We start from the raw sequence: 22,437 nt of genomic DNA, 5'->3' as shown, positions 1-22,437 counted from the left end.
CAAATTCGTAAACGTATATGATTTATTCTTACATTTGTATAAAAAACATGCAGGATTAACAATAACATTTGAATTACCACTGTTCATATAAAAATACCAAATGTATATATATTTAAAATGCATAAAAAGGGATTGTTTCCTTGGTACACATATGGAAAATACTTGAAGTGTGTCCATATTATGTAGTCACACATGACCGAGCATGAGGGTTCCTGCTTGAAATGTCAACTGGTCACAGAGAGCTAGTCCCCTTCATAACACTGTCAGAGAAGGACCTTTGGTCTCGTGTGCACTCCCCCAATAACCTCATTGACCATGCAACTACTTGCTACCTATGAGCTCACAGTGAGTGAGGGAGCTGTTTCAGTATCATTGTATCTTAAAAGGATAATTAATTTTTGATCACAGTAATTAAAAATACATCACTTAAGATAACTGGGTCAAATAAGTAGAATCACATTTTCTTTTCTATTTTGACTTCAATATAATCTCTCCAGAAAACTGGAGATTGCGTTGCTCTTTGGTTTAACACAAATGGCTGATTTGTATGTTCAACATGCACATACTACTGACACATTTTAATATATTTGTTAAACAAAAAGGAGCAGATACAATGAAACCAATATAAATTCATGTTCCATTATTTGTGACCCAAAAAAGTCCTTTTAAAAGCAGTACGTATTATAGTACAACACAGGTCTTACAGCGACTGTGTAATAACTAAAAACAAACCAACTCTATGCTAAGGACACCAATGATATCCAATATCACATGATACTGTACAATAGGAGCAATGCAAGGCCTTCTAAAGCTTTCGGAAATTAATGAGCCCATTGATTGGGTAGGGAGCTGCACTCAGCCCACTGGTAGCCTGATATTACACAACCTGTCATAAGACGCGACTTACATAAAGGCACAATATACAATGCCATGTTCCATTAAGACATTTCATTTTAACTAGTATTTTAAGTGCCCTGGAATGTTTTTGCCAACTTATTTAGCTGTGTGGTACGCACGAAATGTACATACATGCACACAAATCGTCAACGCCTTCCACACCCTGTAAGTAGTCCTTTGCAGAGCCTTTAGGTTTCATTTACATGATTTACATACAATACAAATAAGCATGGCTTTGGTACATAGTGCTGAGAGAGGTACATTTCAAAACCTTCAAGTCTCCGGTGTTTCAGGACTTCCCATGTTGACCCCACGTTTCTAAGCAACAGTAAGGTACAAAAGACACCCATCAGTTATGTGCATCACCTTGGGTTTTCCAATGGAGGGCACTATAGTCCTCTCAGTCTGTGCAGATGCTAGACAGTCTCCGGAAGGTTTGGCAATGGAGAGAGGGAACGTTTGAGAAAAACAAAAGAGGCTGTCCAGCTGGAAGGAAAACAGATGGAGAGCTTTGGTTGACCAATCAACTGCCAGCTCAACTTGGATGATGAACAGGATGGGACAGTAACCTCTAGTACACTGTGAGCCTATCAGACTGCATAATACACCCCAGACAGCGACTCAGGGTCAGTAACGGTCCCGAAATATCATGAGGGTAAACCATGTGACTGTGCAAAAACAGCTCCTCTCCACACATAAAGCGATATGTATTAGAATCTTCTTAGATTGTCTTTTCCAAATGAACAAGCGGCACTGGGCACCTAATCCTCCTGAGGAAGTAATTCCCTGCCAGATTGTGAAGTATCAGATTACCGTCACATCAGTCCCGGAGGAGGAGAGAGTTGGGCTCACTAAAGTGAGACAGAAATGAAAGTGGTTGGAAAGGTAAAAACCAGGAGAGTATTGTGCTCAGGTCACAGATTCTCAATCCTGACCAGTCACATTGTTTTGTCTTTGAGGCAGCGATGGGACTAGAGGAAAGAATATTTCCTGTTGGTTTGTCATCTGAGAGTCTGTGGTCAGGATGTGGTTAAGATGTGGGGTAAGAGCAAGATGCTGACCATGGGGGGTTGTTTAGACCATGAAATGCATGTACCCTTCAGCCCCGGTGACGATGACGTCCATCCAGATGCGCATGGCCTCAGGGGAGGGAGACACCATGTAGTATACCCTGTCATGGGTCTTCACACTAAACGTCAGAGATGGGTTCGGGCTCTGTGAGGGAGGGAGGAGGGGTTGCAAAAGTGGGAGGAAAAATAAAAACAATGTCACTATAATTAAAGAAAAATTGTGTTTCTTAGCTTAAAATAAAGATACTTCGATACTGTAAATGTGTAAATCATTTGTACCTTACCTTGTGTGCATTCTTTAAATGGTCATAGTAAACCTCTTCTATGGCTTGGAAGTAGATTACCCCTTTCATCTTGGCTTCGTGTTTGTCTGGAACAGAGCACATAGCATTGGAATGACTATGTTTATGGGTGGTGAAACATAACTTCACTTGAATCAAAGCTCTTCCTAGATTTCCAGAGTAAAGCAGCACAGCTTGATGATGATGTCATCACTGCTTTTCTTTCAGCGCTCTGATTGCTCTACCACTTACAGCTGCAACAGACCGAGACAGAGAAGAGGGAGAAAGAGAGAGAATAGAAGGTACAATCACCTGCATAGTAGGCCAGGGTCCTGCGGCTCCGGTCAAAGACAAACCAACGTTTCTTCCAGGTCTTGATCTTACCACCCATCTTGACCAGGAACCCTCTGCAGGTTTTATCTGTGATGGCCAGGTGGTAGCAGTTGTCTGGGTTGTGTCCAGCTGCCTCAATGTGACCATGAAGGTCAAAGTCATCCTTCCTCTGAGGGAGGTAGCGTGTCATCGGCCGGGCCTGGGGACAAGGGTCAGGGGTCACAGGTGTCTAGTCTGTGTTGAGCCCATGGTTAAAAGCTACAATCAAGTTAAAGACCTGCTAGTCATTTTTATTTACAATGTATTGGATCTTGTCTATTTAAGGCCAGGCACCACACCCTAATAGGGTAATTTCCCCCCCTTATTCATATCACAATGATCTCTTACCAGTTGAATGTAGACACTGTTACAAAACCAATAACTATAGTTAACTGGTCTGTAACCTGATTTAAGATGTGCATCTATGTGAGAAATCAGCGCATGTGCCTAGGTGTTGAATGTAGATACCCAGGAGACAGCTACTTTACCTTAAATCCAGGGCCAGCTCTGTCCTGACCTCTTGGTCGGCCAGTTCAAGCAGATTACTATTTGTTCAGATGGTAACTAAATAAATATGTACAAAAAGGACAAATACCAAAGGCATGCCCAAACTAAAGACTCAAAGACAAACGAAAGAACTCATGACCACCAAACAAAACCAGCAGCCTCTTCTTCTTCTTCTTCTATGGTATATTGGCGATTGCACAATTTAATGTGCGGGATGGGAAACAGGATTCCCCAAAATGTAACAAAATACCCCTCCCAAAAAACTACCAAAAAATGTATAAATACACTAAACTAAATCAAACAACTTTTCTGTTAAAACAGATCTGATCCCTACACAGGCTCAAGGGGAACCTGGGTCATCCGGCGCCAGTACTTTTTATTTTATTTGTATTTTACCTTTATTTAACTAGGCAAGTCAGTTAAGAACAAATTCTTATTTACAATGACGGCCTACACCGGCCAAACCCGGACGACGCTGGGCCAATTGTGCGCCGCCCTATGGGACTCCCAATCACGGCCGGTTGTGATACAGCCTGGAATCGAACCAGGGGGTCTGTAGTGACGCCTCAAGCACTGAGATGCAGTGTCTTAGACCGCTGCGCTACTCGGGAGTCCCACTCGCCAGTACCCCTTACAAGTCTTCAGATGTAAAAGTCCCATAAACTTTTCTGCTGTAGCCACAATAATATCCAGTTTCTTAGACTTCTTTGAGACTTGAAGGGGTACTTGAATGCCACAAAAATCCACCTTTTTAACACACAGGGTATCTTTTGACTGGCAGCAAACATTTACTACAGGCTGTAGTGCATCCACTACCATATCTTCACTAGCATCACTTGTTTTCTCAACTATTTTAATCGCCTCCACATAGGAGCTCTAACCTTTTCCACCTCAATCTCCTTCACCCTTACAGGGCACTCCAGGAACTCGGGATCATGATCCCCACCACAATTGCAACACCGGAGTCCTTCTACACACCGTTCTTCAATATACTCTGTCTGTCTGCACACACTTGAAACATGGCCAAATCCTTTACAATTCTTACACTGCAATGGTTTGGGAACAGCGTATCTTACATAACTAAGCTTCACATGCGTAGGTATTTGCTCTTTATCAAAAAACGGACAGAATTTATTCTTTGCCAGCTGGGACACTGACTGACGATCACCCTAATTGGCGACACCTGATGTGTTTATCAACCAGGCTCAGCACCTGGCATGGAACTAAATTGTACTATACATTTCCATCAATTGGACTACCCCTCCTAGCCTATCTAGTAATTTTAGAATCACCCAAGTTTGGTAGCCTATGCTGTTGGATGCAATACTTTCTGGACCTGGGCATGGTTGTTCATGTTACAATGTATCACTGATCAAACGTTCGCCTGAACCTTGCCATAAAAGGTCTGCGGCAAAGCAACCAGAAATGCCTATTTAGACCCAACCATGATCTCTTCAAAGTAAGTTAATACATATAGTCCAGTTTGTAACATTCTCTATGAAATGGGCTTTTAAATGGTGTATGATTTAATGTAGTGAGCTTTGAAATTATGGATTTATGTTCAGTTGAATGTGGTTAAAATCCATGAATTTCCGTTTGGTATGTTACAAATTTTGCAATTCGTGTGATATGCTACGAATCCAATTTGTTGTGCTTAAGATCCCGGAGTGCATCTTTAAGGTACCAAAAAGTAGATTAATAAATGTCATCGGAGCCTGTGTTGCCTCGCCCTAAATGACCATGCTTCTGAAATGATTGTTATTGTGATTCTTGGCCCATCCTTTTCTGGATCTCCCACCTGTGCCCTCTGTTTCTCACGGAGCTTCACCTCCCTCTCGATCATCTTCTGCCTCCTGCTGGTCTCCTCCTGCAGTCTCTTCTCCAGGTCCTCCCTCCTCCTCCGCTCCTCCTCCAGGGCCTGCCTGCGCACCTCCATCTCACGCTCCTACACACGTCACACAACGTTAGTTACAGCATCTCTCTCTCTCTCTCTCTCTCTCTCTCTCTCTCTCTCTCTCTCTCTCTCTCTCTCTCTCTCTCTCTCTCTCACACACACACACACAGAGCAAAGAGGCTGGTAGAGATGGTTTGCTAATGAAGGCTTTATTACCCTGTGCTCAAGGAGTCGATTCTTATCAGCCTGGGCCTCTCGTAACAAACGTTCCATCTCTTCAATCTTTGCTACATTGGATGTGCTGGCACTGTGGAAAAAAGACAACCATAGACACACATCAAGGAAGAGGACACACTCTCACCAGAAAAGGACCGTCCATCCTGGAACCGATTAAGTGTGAGTGAAATTCCAGACTAGGGCCTTTACTATAAAGTTAACATAAACACTGCACTTCTGCACCAGTCATAAAATCCCATTCTGTACAACGTACCTGTTTTTCTGTCCCGTAAATACTATATAGACTGACCAAAATCACATTCACACACTTAAACAATGGTAACTCTCAAGGCTGTTGTGTGTGTACAGGATTAGTCATGTAGAAAAAACACCTCTTCTGCTTCTAAAACTGGCTGTGAGACAGCTGGACAACATATGGCGAAGCCACGTTGTTCATCATCCTCACCAACAAACATATACAGACATATAGATTGTACAGGACTATCACGGTACACCAAACAATATCTGCAGCGATAGATATAAACATAGATTTACCATTGTAACAAGATATCCTGAAGATTTAGAATTAATCTAATAGTTTGGCTTGGCAGAGCATGACATCTAATGGAAAATCCCAAACAGTCTGCAGAACCATGTGTCTGTTGTCAAGTGTAACCAATGAGCATAATCAACTTTTGTCTGAGAGTTCAACTGATTTCATCTAAGTGATTATTTCGGACAAAAACTGCCATTAAACAGTAACACACAAGTTGCAACAACAAAGTATTCATATCCAAAAAGGATGCAACACAGTACTTTTGGTTTGAACAAACACAGCCTCCTCTCTATAATAGACAACCTGAGCAAGCACTGACACACACAAGCACACAAACAAGGTCTTTACTCACATTAGATTCAGCATCCTGGCACTATCCCAGCGACACAGTAACAGTACTGATGGGTTGGATCTCCACAATGCTCTAAGAGGTGGCTGGGCCCCTTCACTGAGAGCACAGATGTGTTTGTGACCTGACACTCCTGCACCAGCCTCAGCCACACCCCTCCCTCCCCCTCAGCCCTCCCTCTGGGGCGCTCACCCTGCCTCACTCCTGCACACCACGCTCAGCTTCACTTCTGGATACTTCAAAGACTCACAGAATTAGGAAAGAACCATACACATGGAATGATGCTGAGTCACATCTCTCTAATACATAACATGTCTCTTACGCGCCATGTGCCCAGCTCTCCTCTAGAACAAAACATTTTATTTTCAACTAATGTCACATTGAGCTATCAATGATCCTGCTTGAACCACGGTCCTATGTAAACAGTTCGCTCTCTCTCACCTGGAGATGTTGTCTGGGGAGCAGGCAGAGATGCTGGTCTCCATGCTGTCAGAGCTGTCCGCGCTGAGCGTGTCGAAGGCATGGCCGTTGTCTGTGTAGTGGAAGGGGTCCAGGAAGACGTTGGACTCTGAGACGGTCCTGCTACACAGGTCAACCAGTCTCTGTCTGTCCTCACTCATGTACAAGTGGCTGTGGCCTGCTGAGAGACAGACATACTCTTTCTAAAGCCTTTTATCAGATTAGATGGAAGATGTAAAAAGGTTTGTAGCTAGCATGCCGTGAGAAACAGTCAGTGGGTAGGGAGCGAGGCAGGGACTCCAGAGATGATAAGAGAAAAGGTGGAGAGACAGAGAGATAATAAGGTGCCTTTAATAGGCGCAAATAAACAAAGCCCCGAAAAATATTTTAAAAGAGAAAGTTTCCTTTCCTCCAACTAACATTTTCCTTCTAGACAATAGGTCATTAGAGGCATAATTTACTTACTAAGAAAACCTAAAAGAGGTTTAAACTTGGAGCATACACAGATATCGTGTTCACAAAACCAGAAAACAGTGTTTTGGCTAACCTTTGAGCAGGCGTTGAGATTCCAGATCTCTGGGAGAGACAGAGAGGCCCCTGGGGATGGCACTACCACAGCTGGAGCTCTGGGACAGGGGCAGGTGGGACTGCAGAGTAGACAGACAGACACAACAGAGAGAGAGAGATCATGACCTGATAAGTGTTTCTCTAACCCATATCTCCAGTAATCAGATGAGGGGACTCTGGCATTCAATGGCATTAGCAATCAATTATTCAATTATGTGCAATGGGGAGGTTGGTCCCCCATGCTCACCTTAGAGGACAGGCTGCGGCCTAGTGTGGAGCTGCTGTAGTGACTGAGGGGCTGCTGGCTCCGCTTACGGAGAGTGTCACTGAGGTGGGAGGAGTTCTCCTTACTGCCCCGCCTCCTCTCCTCCAGAGAGCGGAAGTGCTGCAGAGACCACAACAGAAACAGAAACATATGGAAATTATAAAAGCTTTACATTCATTGAAAGTGGTGGTTTTAGAAGGCAACTTCCTCTGTTGTTAGGAATTCCAGTCACTGAAGGGCTCTTGGTACAGACACAGCTGCCCTCTGCTGGTCAGACATACAGCATGCACCGTGAGTAGTGTAGGAATTGTACATTATACCTCTTTCATGGCAACAGGGTTGTTAGGGAAGGCCTGCCCTCCAGTCACTTCAGCATACTTCCTCTCCAGAGAAGCCAGGTTCTCCCTCTCCTAGAGACACACAGACTGTCAGTCAATCAAAGGTGCAGGCATACAGATACAGTAATCAAAAACCTTCTTACCCTCTGAAGCATAAGGAGCAGGTTGTTCTTCTCTTTCAGGAAGCTGTCCTTCTCTCGCTGAGACTGCTGGGTAATCTGTGTAGACTGCTTCTTCAGGGTCAGGAGTCTCTCCTTGCGTGTGACAGTGCTACGCTGGTAATCTGCTATCTCTCGGAGTAGATGCTGGGTCTGACCCTCCTTCTCCTCGTCCTGACGACTCTCTCTCTCCAGCTGCTGGAACTCCAGGTCCTCAAACCACTTCCTCTTGGCCTCCAGTACCTCCACATCCTGACGGACAACACACACATATACACACACACATCATATAAGATAGAGAATGCACTGGCTTTAAGTGGGTCAGTGTGTGGAGGATTCAAACTCACAGACAGACAAATACATTTACATTTTACAGACAAATAGACCACAATAATGAACTCCAATTATCCTGTAATGCCAGTTAAATGCATTAGCTAGATAACAACATACATACATCTACTCTCTGAGACAATACTTCAAGTCACTGCACTTTCCTTACTTGGCTATCTCTGTCTGAATCATAGGGGAGAGACCATCAAGTGAACCCAAGGACAAGAAGGGAGCTGTCTGAGTGAGGCAGGGGGGGATACGAGGACATCTATAAAAGGGAGGGCCAAAGAGGAGGATTTTATGTGCACCACAGAAATAGAACGCAAAAGAAGGGAGGGAAGTAGAAAGCAACATGTTAAAAGGAAGAAAGGCAGCCATATTAACTGAGGAGGATGAGGGACCAGCTAGGAGTTTGTTGCTGTGTCTTACTGACCCTGGAGAGATGCTCCTTAAGCTGCTCCTGAAGCGCCTCGGGACAGTTGTCCAGCTGGGTCCTCTGCTCAGAGACAAGCTCCGCCAGCCTCTCTACTTTTACCCTCTCAGCATCAAGCAGGGCTTTCTCCTGCATAGTCGTGGACACATATACACACACACACACACACACACACACACACACACACACACACACACACACACACACACACACAAACGCATAGGCACATAAGCACAGACACATGCATACACACACACACGCACTAAAACATATGCGCAAGTGCGCACGCATACATGCGCACACACACACAACAACAGAGAGAGGAACGAGTGTTAGTGAAAGGAGAGAAGGAACAAAGTGGAGGGAGGGAGAAGAAAAGAGAGGAAGGCCTGCTCTACTGTACTCAGACCTGTGGACTGGACTGTAGATTCCTCCTAGTCAGATTCTCACCACTGACCTCCCAACTCCCACACATACTCTGTCTCTCTGTCCATCTCTCCCCCTCACATTCCCTGTGTCTGAGAGCAATGGCATCCAACTCAGAGCTGAACAACGTCTGCTGCACCTACCTGGGACCTCTCTGTGAGGGCAGTCTTGTCAGTGCTGCCAATCTTCTCATTGAGTTGGTCCAGTACCTCCTTCTCCCTCTGTAGCAGGGCCATCTCAGAGACCTCCTCCCCCTCCAGCAGAGCCCGCTCTACCTCCATCTGCACACCACACACACGCACAGGTAACATTATCCCACTGACTGATGCAGCTTTAAATGACGATGATCCATAACTCTAGATAATTAGCTCCCAAAAGCCAGATACCAGCACTAACCCCCACTAGTGTCATTACCCAGGAACAACTGTAAACATTCATTTCCTAACTCCACAAAGAATTCCAACTCATAAACACACACACATGTCAACACTAACTAACACGCACACACACATCAAACACCCAGCATGCGTGCAGCTCCGTTCACAATCACATGCTGTGTTCTGCTGTGCTGCATACCTCTCGGATGGACTCCTCCATCTGGTTGTCCAGGTCTTTGATCTTCTGCTCCACCTCCTCTATGTTGTTCAGCACCTGGATCCTCTCCTCCTCAATACGGCTCACTTCCTGTTTCAGATGCACATCCTCCGAACCATCATTAGTCCATGGGCCTACAAACTACTGCATCTATTCACAATGTGTGTTACTGTCAACACTGTGATGATGTCATGTCTAAATTATTATAAGGCCCACGGCAGGATCATGCCTCTTGTTTAAATCTATCCACGGTTGTACACAGAGGAATGGGAAATATTTGTTTTTATGTTTTCTTCACATCTTGTAATTCCTTCTCATTTGTTGCCATAGTACGTTGGTTAGATGGAGCTGCCTCAGATTGGTGTGAGCAATAGTGAGGTGGACTAATGCTCCTGCCATGTGTCTGTAATGCAGAGGAAACTGAAGTCCCTCAGCAGAACAGGGACTGGGTTACTAATACTCTACTATATCAGAAGGACTCTACTGTACAAGCCTTAGTCATCTCCTCTACCAGTCAGAGAGCACCCGCTCCTCTCATCAGCCCCTGATCTAATCCACATACTGTATCTGACACATCACAACCTCTACAATAGCTGATGCCTACTCCACCTCCACATAGGAGCCTAAAGTAGTGCTGGTCTATAGTGGTCTGAACCTCATGTGGCAGGCAGGCCGCAGTCCTACGATTTATGGGCTGTTTCACTGACGGTATTTGACTGAATGCTCCGCTGTTCCTCTGCCAGGTCTTAGGAATGTGAGATGGATGAAGAGAGTGGATTGGAAGGTTCAATAACGTGTGTCTTTAATGGGTCTCTATCTCAGCCGTAACAAATGATAGCGGTAATGTATTCTCTACATGCAATGAAATATAATACTAATCTGGTAGTCAGATAATAAAGTAGGCTCCAACAGATTTATTTTTCAAATAAAAGGTAGAATGATTATCTATTGAAATTGTATAAATATTAATATCAGCTACAAAGCAGGTACTGGGTATTGTAAGTACTGTAATATTAAGAAAACATCTGGAGAAATACTTTTCTCTTACACACCGTATGCACACACGCACGCACACACAGACACACACACACACACACACAGACACACACACACACATACACACAGTTAAGTAATTTCCTGCTCACCCTCCTTTCAGAGAGTTTGAGCGACTTAGGGCTATAACTGAACTATTCCCCAGAGAACTCCTCCATTAAAACCAAACACAGCATTAAGTCATTACTGCTCTAGAGTGGAAAAAATGCCACAGTTTTACAGCAATAATATAACTCTAATAGTTGCACTGGGACTGAAACTGGGACTGGGGTTAGGTGCAGAGTCAGACTAAGCTCCTCGTGAAAGACAGGGGAACCAGTGGATGTGTACTTTGTGTTTAAATAACCCCTACAGTGAAAGTTACGTACTCCTGAGTGGCGCAGTGGTCTAAGGCACTGCATCGCAGTGCTAACTGTGCCACTAGAGATCCTGGTTCGAATCCAGGCTCTGTCGCAGCCGGCCGCGACCGGGAGACTCATGGGCGGCGCACAATTGGCCCAGCGTCGTCCAGGGTAGGGGAGGGAATGGCCGGCAGGGATGTAGCTCAGTTGATAGAGCATGGCGTTTGCAACGCCAGGGTTGTGGGTTCGATTCCCACGGGGGGCCAGTATAAAAATATATATATATATGTATTCACTAACTGTAAGTCGCTCTGGATAAGAGCGTCTGCTAAATGACTAAAATGTAAATGTAAAGTATAGGAGATGTAAGGAAGACTCCTTATATCTTCAGCAACACTGATGCATACCTCAACCCCCACAGGGCTACATCGTTTCCACTACCTCATGTACTCACATACCCTCTAATGCTGGGGTGTCAAATATACGGCCTGCAGGCCGATTCGGCCCGCGAGGGGGTCCAATCCGGCCAACGGGAGGTTTGAGTAAAAATAAAAATGTATACAGTGCATTCGGAAAGTATTCAGACCCCTTGACTTTTTCCACATTTTGTTTCGTTAAAGCCTTATTCTAAAATTGATTAAATTGTTTTTTTCCCTCATCGATTTTTTGCTAATTTATAAACAATAAAAAACGGAAATATCACATTTAAATAAGTATTCAGACCATTTACTCAGTACTTTGTTGAAGCACCTTTGGCAGCGATTACAGCCTTGAGTCTTCTTGGGTATGACGCTACAAGCTTGTTACACCTGTATTTGGGGAGTTTCTTCCATTCTTCTCTGCAGATCCTCTTAAGCTCTGTCAGGTTGGATGGGGAGCGTCGCTGAACAGCTATTTTCAGGTCTCTCCAGAGATGTTCGATCGGGTTCAAGTCTGGGCTCTGGCTGGGCCACTCAAGGACATTCAGAGACTTGTCCCGAAGCCACTCCTGCGTTGTCTTGGCTGTCGTTGTCCTGTTGGAAGATGAACCTTCGCCCCAGTATGAGATCCTGAGAGCTCTGGAGCTGGTTTTCATCAAGGATCTCTCTGTACTTTGCTCTGTTAATTTTTCCCTCGATCCTGACTAGTCTCCCGGTCCCTGACGCTGAAAAACATCCCCACAGCATGATGGTGCCAGGTTTCCTCCAGACGTGACGCTTTGCATTCAGGCCAAAGAGTTCAATCTTGGTTTCATCAGACCAGATAATCTTGTTTCTCATGGTCTGAGAGTCCTTTAGGTGCCTTTTGGCAAACTCCAAGTGGCAAACTCCATGTGCCTTTTACTGAGAAGTGGCTTCCGTTTGGCCACTCTACCATAAAGGCCTGATTGGTGGAGTGCTGCAGAGATGGTTGTCCTTCTGGAAGGTTCTCCCATCTCCACAGAGGAACTCTGGAGCTCTGTCAGAGTGGCGATCGGGTTCTTGGTCACTTCCCTGACCAAGGCCCTTCTCCCCCGATTGCTCAGTTTGGCCGGGCGGACAGCTCCACGAAGAGTCTTGGTGGTTCCAAACTTCTTCCATTTAAGAATGATGGAGGCCACTGTGTTCTTGGGGACCTTCAATGCTGCAGAATTTTTTGGTACCCTTCCCCAGATCTGTGCCTCGACACAATCCTGTCTCGGAGCTCTACGGACAATTCCTTCGACCTCATGGCTTGGTTTTTGCTCTGACATGCACTGTCATATATAGACAGGTGTGTGCTTTTCAAAATCATGTCCAATCAATTGAATTTACCATAAGTGGACTCCAATCAAGTTGTAGAAACATCTCAAGGATGAACAATGGAAACAGGCTGCACCTGGGTTCAATTTCGAGGCTCATAGCAAAGAGTCTGAATACTTATGTAAATAAGGTATTTCAGTTTTTTTATTAGTAATATATTAGCAAAAAAAATTTAAAACATGTTTTCACTTTGTCATTATGGGGTATTGTGTGTAGATTGATGAGGATTTTTATTTATTTAATCAATTTTAGAATAAGGCTGTAACGTAACAAAATGTGGAAAAAGTCAAGATGTCTGAATACTTTCCGAATGCACTGTATATATACAACGAACTCAATGTACACTATATATACAAAAGTATGTGGACACCCCTTCAAATTAGTAGATTTGGCTATTTCAGCCACACCCGTTGCTGACAGATGTATAAAATCGAGCACACAGCCATGCAATCTCCATAGACAAACACTGGCAGTAGAATGGCCTTACTGGAGAGCTCAGTGACTTTCAAAGTGGCACCGTCATAGGATACACCTTCCAACAAGTCAGTTCGTCAAATTCCTGCCCTGCTAGAGCTGCCCCGTTCAACTGTAAGTGCTGTTATTGTGAAGTGGAAACGTGCAGGAGCAACCACGGCTCAGCCGTGAAGTGGTAGGCCACACAAGCTCACAGAACGGGACCGGCGAGTGCTGAAGCGCGTAGCAACACTCACTACCGAATTCCAAACTGTCTCTGGAAGCAACATCAGCACAAGAACCCATGAAATGGGTTTCCATGGCCGAGCAGCCGCACACAAGCCTAAGATCACCATGCGCAATGCAAACGTCGGCTGGAGTGGTGTAAAGCTTGCCGCCATTGGACTCTGGAGCAGTGGAAATGCGTTCTCTGGAGTGATGAATCATGCTTCAGCATCTGGTAGTCCGACGGATGAATCTGGGTTTGGCGGATGCCACGAGAATGCTACCTGCCCCAATGCATAGTGCCAACTGTAACATTTGGTGGAGGAGGAATAATGGTCTGGGGCTGTTTTTCATGGTTCGGGCTAGGCCCCTTAGTTCCAGTGAAGGGAAATCTTACCGCAATAGCATACAATGACATTCTAGACGATTCTGTGCTTCCAACTTTATGGCAACAGTTTGGGGAAGGCCCTTTCCTGTTTCAGCATTACAATACCCACGTGCACAAAGTGAGGTCCATACAGAAATGGTTTGTCAAGATCGGTGTGGAAGAACTTGACTGGCCTGCATTGAGCCCTGACCTCAACCCCATTGAATATCTTTGGGATGAATTGGAACGCTGACTACGAGCCAGGGCTAATTGCCCAACATCAGTGCCCGATCTCACTAATGCTGTTGTGGCTGAATGGAAGCAAGTCCCTGCAGCAATGTTCCAAGAAGAGTTGAGGCTGTTATAGCAGCAAAGAGGGGACCAACTCCATATTAATGCCCATGATTTTGGAATGAGATGTTCGACGAGCAGGCATACACATACTTTTCATGATGTAGTGTTTTTTTAAATAACTAAAAACTAATCTAAACTGTGTAGAAATGATAACGGACCTACATTTATATAGTTTCTTGACTGTGTCAAGCTCGCTAAAAGTCAACGAAAATAAAGCTACACAGTCAGGGAGCATTGAAAGAGGACTAACTTTTGGTACATTTGACGGCGAGATAATATTCTGAACGGACCTCCGGACCTCGTTGAAGACCGAATGTGGCCCCCAGGGCAAAATTAATTTGACACCTCTGCTGTAATGCATGTACAGTTGAAGTCGGAAGTTTACATACACTTAGGTTGCAGTCATTAAAACTTGTTTTTCAATCACTCCACAAGTTTCTTGTTAACAAACTATAGTTTTGGCAAGTCGGTTAGGACATCTACTTTGTGCATGACACAAGTAATTTTTCCAACAATTGTTTACAGACAGATTATTTCACTTATAATTCACTGTATCACAATTCCAGTGGGTCAGAAGTTTACATACACTAAGTATGTAAACTGCCTTGAAACAGCTTGGAAAATTCCAGAAAATTATGTCATTGCTTTAGAAGCTTTGAATAGACTAATTTACATCATTTGAGTCAATTGGAGGTGTACCTGTGGATGTATTTCATGGCCTACCTTCAAACTCAGTGCCTCTTTGCTTGACATCATGGGAAAATCAAAATAAATCAGCCAAGACCTCAGAAAATAAATTGTAGACCTCCACAAGTCTGGTTCATCCTTGGGAGCAATTTCCAAACGCCTGAAGGTACCCCATTCATCTGTACAAACAATAGTACGCAAGTATAAACACCATGGGACCACGCAGCTGTCATACCGCTTAGGAAGGAGACGCGTTCTGTCTCCTAGAGATTAACGTACTTTGGTGCGAAAAGTGCAAATCAATCCCAGAACAACAGCAAAGGACCTTGTGAAGATGCTGGAGGAAACAGGTACAAAAGTATCTATATCCACAGTAAAACGAGTCCTATATCGACATAACCTGAAAGGCCGCTCAGCAAGGAAGAAGCCACTGCTCCAAAACTGCCATAAAAAAGCCAGACTACGGTTTGCAACTGCACATGGGGACAAAGATTGTACTTTTTGGAGAAATGTCCTCTGGTCTGATGAAACAAAAATAGAACTGTTTGGCCATAATGACCATCGTTATGTTTGGAGGAAAAAGGGGAACGCTTGCAAGCCGAAGAACACCATCCCAACCGTGAAGCACAGGGGTGGCAGCATCATGCTGTGGGGGTGCTTTGCTGCAGGAGGGACTGGTGCACTTCACAAAATAGATGGCATCATGAGGAAGGAAAATGATGTGGATATATTGAAGCAACATCTCAAGACATCAGTCAGGAAGTTAAAGCTTGGTCGCAAATGGGTCTTCCAAATGAACAATGACCCCAAGCATACTTCCAAAGTTGTGGCAAAATGGCTTAAGGACAACAAAGTCAAGATATTGGAGTGGCCATCAAATCAAATCAAATCAAATCAAATGTTATTGGTCACATGCGCCGAATACAACAGGTGCAGACATTACAGTGAAATGCTTACTTACAGCCCTTAACCAACAGTGCATTCATTTTTAACAAAAAAAGTAAAAAAGCCCTGACCTCAATCCTATAGAACATTTGTGGGCAGAACTTAAAAAGCGTGTGCGAGCAAGGAGGCCTACAAACCTGACTCAGTTACACCAGCTCTGTCAGGAGGAATGGGCCAACATTCAGCCAACTTATTGTGGGAAGCTTGTGGAAGGCTACCTGAACCGTTTGACCCAAGTTAAACAATTTAAAGGCAATGCTACCAAATACTAATTGAGTGTATGTAAACGTCTGACCTACTGGGAATGTGATGAAAGAAATAAAAGCTGAAATAAATCATTCTCTCTACTATTATTCTGACATTTCACATTGTTAAAATAAAGTGGTGATCCTAACTGACCTAAGACAGGACATTTTTACTAGGATTAAATGTCAGGAATTGTGAAAAACTGAGTTTAAATGTATTTGGCTATGGTGTATGTAAACTTCCAACTTCAACTGTATTTACATTCACTCTGTCATAGATGAACACACACAGCTATGTCAGAAGGAGTTACTGTGTCATGCAGATGCTTTGATAAACATCCCATACCTTGTTTCTTTTTATACTTTCCCCCACTTTTTCCATACACTTTTCACTGTGTGAGTATGTGTGCACCCACATGTTTATCTGTGTATATTGAAGTGCTTGTTTGAGTGTTGAAAGGGTTAGAGAGGAAAGACCTCAGGACAACGTAAGACATGTCCCCCAGGCCTTACCTTGGCTCTGTGGTGAGGGGAGGGGGAGGGTGAGGGGCCACTGCTGCGCAGGCTGAGAGCAGGTGACTGAGACCTGGCATCCCTGGCCTCTCTGTGCCCGCTGTGACGGCGCTCGCGGACCTGCCGCTCCTCTGCCAACTGGTACTCCTCGGCTTTGGTGCCAAAGCCGTTCTCCGGGGCAGTGCCACTGATGCTGCCAGGGGAGTCGGAGAAAACGGACTCATCATCGGACACCTGCAACTTCTCCAGCTCCTTGTTGATCTTCTGCAGGTCGGAGACGGCCGAGCCACTCTGGTCCCGCTCCACACGGCCCAGCTCAGTACACAGGCTCAGGATGGTCTCCAGCCGTTGGTGCTCCTACACACAGACGGGGAGAAACCAATGGTCAACACAGTCACACATACAGCCAATTTACCATTCAGATTGTGATATTGGGATCCAAATATTTCGTAGATGGGTATTTTCATCTATTTACAGAGTATTTTGTCAACACAATGTAATCATGTGATCACCCATAAGCACGATCAAACAACCTATAAAAACGACCAATAAAAACACATTAAAACCAGAGAAATCTATTTAAATTTAATCCAGTGATTTTCTGAGGAACATAAAGTTCAAAGGAGTTTTAACCAGTCTGACCAACTGGTTCATGGCGTACCAGTCTGAATGGCTTCCATCTCTTTACAGCAGAAGTGTGTCAATTAAACAGGGAGCTTGTGAAACATGGTGAGAACTAGTCAGAAAATCCAATTAGCCTTCTCAAGTAACAGAAGCTGAAATCAAAGCCCTATAAACACTTTCATGTTTTCCTAACAGTCCCTAGTAAAGAGACTGGAGACCAGATGAACTGGCAGAATGAAACCAGGTGTCTCAGTCACACAATCAGAGCCTTCTAGATTAAACTCTAGACTGAAGAATAAAAGCAGGGTATTATCATGGCAGAATAATAATGAATATGAGTAACATTATTGTTCTAATGGAGAGGACAAACGTGTTATTCTCACCAGCCTCTGCACCTCCTGTTCTCTGAGCCTCTCGTCTCTCTGGTGCATGTGGTAGTCTCTCAGCTCCTCCTTCCCATTCAGAGAGCTGATGCTGCCCCTCCTCGATCCCGGCCCCAGTCCCCCCTTCCCAAAGGACAGCCTCCTCTCCCCCAGGCCCAGGTCCAGGCAGGGTGAGGAGCCCTGCAGGCCCCCTCCCTCCAGCTCACAGCCCAGAGAGGCCAGGCTGGCCCGGCGTGGAGTACCCGGTACACTGGCTGTGGCTGGCACTGTCACGTCTGGCGGCCGCTCCAGAGTAAACAGGCTTCGCCTCGACTTGGAGGAGAGGGAAACAGAAACCTTCTCCCCTCTGTGGGAGCCCATGGAGCGGCGTGGTGGCAGGGACAGGGCTGGGGAGTCAGCCGACCGATGGAGGCGGGGTAGAGAGCGGCTGTGGGTAGAGCCCAGGCCGTTGAGTGACCCTGTAGAGTACTTCCTCTGACGTGGTGCAGGGTCCATACCATTGTCCACGTTCCGGCCCTGGGCGTAGAGCCTGCGGCCTAGACGAGGGCTGGAGGGCATGCTGGCCGCCCCGCTGTGGCCCCGAGGAGGGCGGGGGGCAGGCTCCCCATAGGAAGAGGAACCATTCCACATGGACAGCAGAGAACTGGCTACAGGGGGGCGGCGACCATCAGAGGAGTTAGAGAGGAGCAGGCTGTCCTGTGATTGGTGGCGTGAGCAGGTGTATGGTGAGTTGGGGCTGAGAGATCGCTCGCCCTGGCGAGGGGAGGGGGGCATGCTGCTGCTGGTCATGTAGGGGAGGCCTCTGGAGGAGAGGGGGCGCTCAGCGCTCCCGTGGGCCGTGGGGGACAGGGGGCTGGGAGGGGGCAGGCTGAGGTAGGTGCGGGTAGATTCTGCACTGGCCCTCAGGCTAGCCTCTAGAGCACTCTTCCTGCGCTGCAGAGTCTCCATCAAGTCATGCAGCTCTGCCTTCGAACGGGAGCCTCTCATCATGGTACCACCCACTGAGCCACCATTGCTGTGCTCAATCTTCACACAGTCTGTGGAAACATCAGAAGAATAGAACTCCCATTAATGTGGATATATGATCCTTTCTTGGAGCACCCTTATAAACACACCCTACTTCAAGCCCAACACCTCAGCTAAGAGAGACTGAGGCAATCAGACTGAGTGGTATCTAATAACCAAACAGTGATCAGCTCCTGCAGTGTGCTGACTAAGGCGGGAGAAACCAGCGAAGAACCCCTCTCAGACGGTTCTGGGCCCAACACAAACACAGAGTTCATGGTTAAGGAAAGCTTCATCTAAAAATGGAAAAATGCTGGCAGAGCAAGATGGGCCAGAATGCCTTTGTACTTTCTAGCACTGAGGGACAGCCTGGACCCTGAGCACCTCTGTCAGCACACCCCTTCCTCCCACAGACCCGGCCCCTGTGGCCCAGCATGCAATGCACGGGTGCTGCTCTGAGACCAACTGGGCTGGCTGACCTCAGACTGTTTATCTGCACTTGTATGGTGTCATTTGTTTTTCTCAGCGGATAAACTCACACTGCATAGCAGAGGATGTGGTGGTCTTCCATTTATTTATACCTTACATGGGCAGTTTGACCAAAGTACTTTGGCAGTGTACATAATCATTTAGCTGAAGAGTATAACTACAGTGTCAGAGTAGAGTAGAACAGAGCCAGAGCATGACCCTTGCCCCCCAGCAGACAGAGAGACTGACAGATAGACAGAGAACAAGCACATTCTGATCTCTGAGAACCCCTTCCATACAACACATCAATCTCAGTGACACCTTGGCACATCTGGAGGTTCCTCATGCAAGGGGATAAACAGGGGAGAATGGCAGTAGGTATAGGGGAAGTAGAGAAATGGGGTAAGAGGCTAGCACAAGGAAAGGAGAAATGGTTGTGTGTTGTCTTCATGGTTGTGGGAGAGAGAGAGAGAGAGAGAGAGAGAGAGAGAGAGAGAGAGAGAGAGAGAGAGAGAGAGAGAGAGAGAGAGAGAGAGAGAGAGAGAGAGAGAGAGAGAGAGAGAGAGAGAGAGAGAGAGAGAGAGAGAGAGAGAGAGAGAGAGAGAGTGGTTCCTACCTGAGCCATAGCCCATTGTGGTGACAGGACTCTTCTGGGGCAGCATGCTCTTCATTCAACTGGCCTCCTCTGGGTGGTTAAAGTGGAAGAAGTAGGATTTACCTAGACAGCGTCTACCCTGGGAAAACAATAAACACAGTTAGAACTACACTCTCTCACAAATGCACACACATTCAAGAGAGTACTTTGTAGAATATGTTGAACACAGCCATGCACACACACACACACAGACACAGACACACACACACAGTATTGACTACATGGTTATGTAAAAATGTACTCATTCCCAGAGCTTTCCATTAATATAATTTAAAAACTAAAATCAACTCCCCTACCCGCGAATACACACATACACACGCACGCACACACACACACACAGCATAATGCACACAAGGTAATGCTTCTTGGAGCAGAGCTTTCCGCCGATTACATCAATGTCCAAATAAAACACATTGTTATAGAGCACACTACAAAATACCCTCTGTTCTCCAACACTGTCTGGAGTTGAGCAGTTAAATGAGAAAACCTTACAGAGTAGGAATACAGTAGTCTGGCTGACGCCAAACTCAAAGTCCTTCTGACTTCAGAGTCTGGAAAGGCTCTTTTGATGTTGACAGCACGATGTGTCGATTATGAAGGGGGCTGTGCATTTTTACTGATTGGTTCTCCTCTGTGTCTATCTCACCCACTTGGACAGCCACACACAGCCCCCGAGCACCGCCCCCTTCCAATACAACTTTTGGATTTTCTTATCCAAACAACGTGAGGTCTCAACCCCCCAGGAAAAAAAAAAGTCTGAGAAAACCAATCAATGCTCAGCTAGAAATAAGTACAACTCTGTGTGAATATTGCATTTACAACGGCCTCCTGTCCAGACCATTGTGTCAGATCCATCTCTGACCACATGAGTCGAGTCAGCCTGGCTAGGAAAACAGATCCCAGGGAAAGAATTCAGGCTTCAGCATTAATGATATCTGAGATGGAAACAAAGTTCACCTCACTTTTGTGGGCAAACAAAGGATGGGTGAGAATGCTGCTCTTTGTCCCTGAATCAATATGCTATTTACCCTTTATCTATGTCATTGAGCTGAGCTGTCTGGTACACACTTTGATGATTTCAGCAATATTTACTCTCTGAGACTGGGACTCTGACAGAGATATACAACTCCCCTCCCCCAAACACACACAAGCACGCACAGATGTACGCACGCACAAGTCTTTGGGTCTGATAATCCAAGGTTTCCTGCTCCGCCAGGCTGATGGCTGCCTTGCTGGTTGGCTAGAGGAGGTTCTTCAGAAAGTGGGGGATCCTTTTATACAGTCAGCTACAACCCACAATCCATCAGCATGATTTCACCCTGCTCTGGCCACCTAAAACAGCTTTAGGGGGCTTTTAAACCGCCACAACAGGGCAGCAAGGCAGAGCAGAGCAAAAAAACTGATATAGAGGATTTCTTTCTTCAGGGAATCCCAATTCACATAGGATGCCTCCTACACATGTGGGTTCTACTCAATGTGTGTGTGTGTGTGTGTGTGTGTGTGTGTGTGTGTGTGTGTGTGTGTGTATATGACTAGCCTTACCCTGGAACTAGGCTTACATGTGTAATGATATGGTGGGCTGTATATTACTAACTGATAAGAGCTCTAATACGTTTTTCTAATAAAACATTTGTGCAACAACTTATTCCTCTATTAATAATCTGTCTACTACAGAGGATAGCGTTGTGGTACTGTACCTCATATGACCAAACACCCGGGGCTCAGGGAATCACCCTCTCACAGCCTCTTAGCCCCTTCTGAGAATAGTACCCCTTTTTGTCTAATTGATTAACCACATAATGACATGGTTACGGCAGCAGATGTGTCATAATTAGGAGTCCAATCCTCAGCCAGCTCGACTTCTCTTTAAACTCTGCATGAATCTCTGTTATCTCCCAATCATATCACAAAACAGTAAACACAAGTGATCAAGTTATAGGCATATTCTTCGCAATAAGTAGGCCTATTAGTCTACTACAATAAAAAAAATGCGATGGAGTAGGCTATCAAACCACTTCGGGGAAACGGTGCGACCATATGAAAAGTATTTAAAGAAAGCGCACTCTGATTTTCCGAGCAATACAGCTGGAAAACATCCATTCATTTATTCTGAAAAATAAATTAAGAATATAGCCTATGTTGCCGGCAACTCTTTCACAAACGACAGGTAACCCAACGAAACCATGCCTATATTTGAACAATGAAACAAACTGGAGTTCGAGAAATATAAAACCGAAAGACTGGTTAAAAAAGTGATTCTCCTGAGAGACGAGGATAGAGACCGCGGCGCTGGATGAAACAGACCCGCATCTTTTCTGCCTCTTGCAGCAACCAATAGGTTTCTCCGAACTTTTGATAACTTCTGAGATTTCTTTGTTCAGAAGACGACAACTAACCTTTGTGTGCTGTCCCATTCAAACTGTTGAGCGCTGGTGATGGACGGAACTCCTCTGCCTCGGATTAGCATGACAAAGGGACGGAGACGCTGCCCGCTGCTACCTTGACTGAGTCCTCAGATACTCCTCCCAATTCTCAGACGAAGCCCCAAGCCCCGGGACTGCGCAGATCTGGTTGGCTGATTTTGGTGGTCGTACACGCGCTAAATGAGGGAGAGGAGGGTGCTTTGGTGGGACGGGGGAGAGGGAAA

At 45.5% G+C, this 22,437-nt stretch overlaps 1 protein-coding gene across 7 annotated transcripts; it reads right to left on the bottom strand.

The window, feature by feature from the left end:
- On the bottom strand, positions 1–22,382 carry LOC121579547 (pleckstrin homology-like domain family B member 2). 7 transcript variants are annotated; one of them, XM_041894240.2, is made up of 17 exons: positions 22,187–22,382; positions 19,752–19,869; positions 17,663–18,699; positions 16,656–17,012; positions 9,695–9,820; positions 9,262–9,399; positions 8,693–8,821; positions 7,915–8,181; positions 7,754–7,843; positions 7,416–7,553; positions 7,149–7,248; positions 6,584–6,782; positions 5,238–5,328; positions 4,956–5,072; positions 2,561–2,780; positions 2,252–2,337; positions 1–2,112 (listed from the first exon to the last, which is right to left on the bottom strand). In XM_041894240.2, the coding sequence occupies exons 2-17, from the start codon at positions 19,804–19,806 to the stop codon at positions 1,972–1,974; spliced, it is 3,291 nt and encodes a 1,096-aa protein (XP_041750174.1). In that variant the 5' UTR covers positions 19,807–19,869; positions 22,187–22,382; the 3' UTR covers positions 1–1,971. The 7 variants fall into 7 exon arrangements, with proteins under 7 accessions (XP_041750174.1, XP_041750169.1, XP_041750173.1 ...); XM_041894235.2 differs by having other exon boundaries at positions 4,926–5,072; positions 22,187–22,381; XM_041894239.2 differs by having other exon boundaries at positions 4,926–5,072; positions 9,695–9,802; positions 22,187–22,381.
- Between the last annotated feature and the right edge of the window lie 55 nt (positions 22,383–22,437).

This window comes from Coregonus clupeaformis, chromosome 13 (genome assembly GCF_020615455.1).
Source record: "Coregonus clupeaformis isolate EN_2021a chromosome 13, ASM2061545v1, whole genome shotgun sequence".
NCBI lineage: Eukaryota > Metazoa > Chordata > Actinopteri > Salmoniformes > Salmonidae > Coregonus > Coregonus clupeaformis.
Note: the sequence above shows the minus strand (reverse complement) of the source record. Positions and strands in the feature narration are given on the sequence as shown.

Excerpts from the sequence above, each read along its gene's own strand:
- LOC121579547 (XM_041894235.2), bottom strand. The coding sequence starts at position 19,806 with ATGAAGAGCATGCTGCCCCAGAAGAGTCCTGTCACCACAATGGGCTAT. Across the intron at positions 9,400-9,694 it reads TGGAGGAGTCCATCCGAGAG|ATGGAGGTAGAGCGGGCTCT; the intron begins GTATGCAGCACA and ends TGTGGTGTGCAG. Across the intron at positions 5,073-5,237 it reads ATCGACTCCTTGAGCACAGG|GAGCGTGAGATGGAGGTGCG; the intron begins GTAATAAAGCCT and ends TGACGTGTGTAG.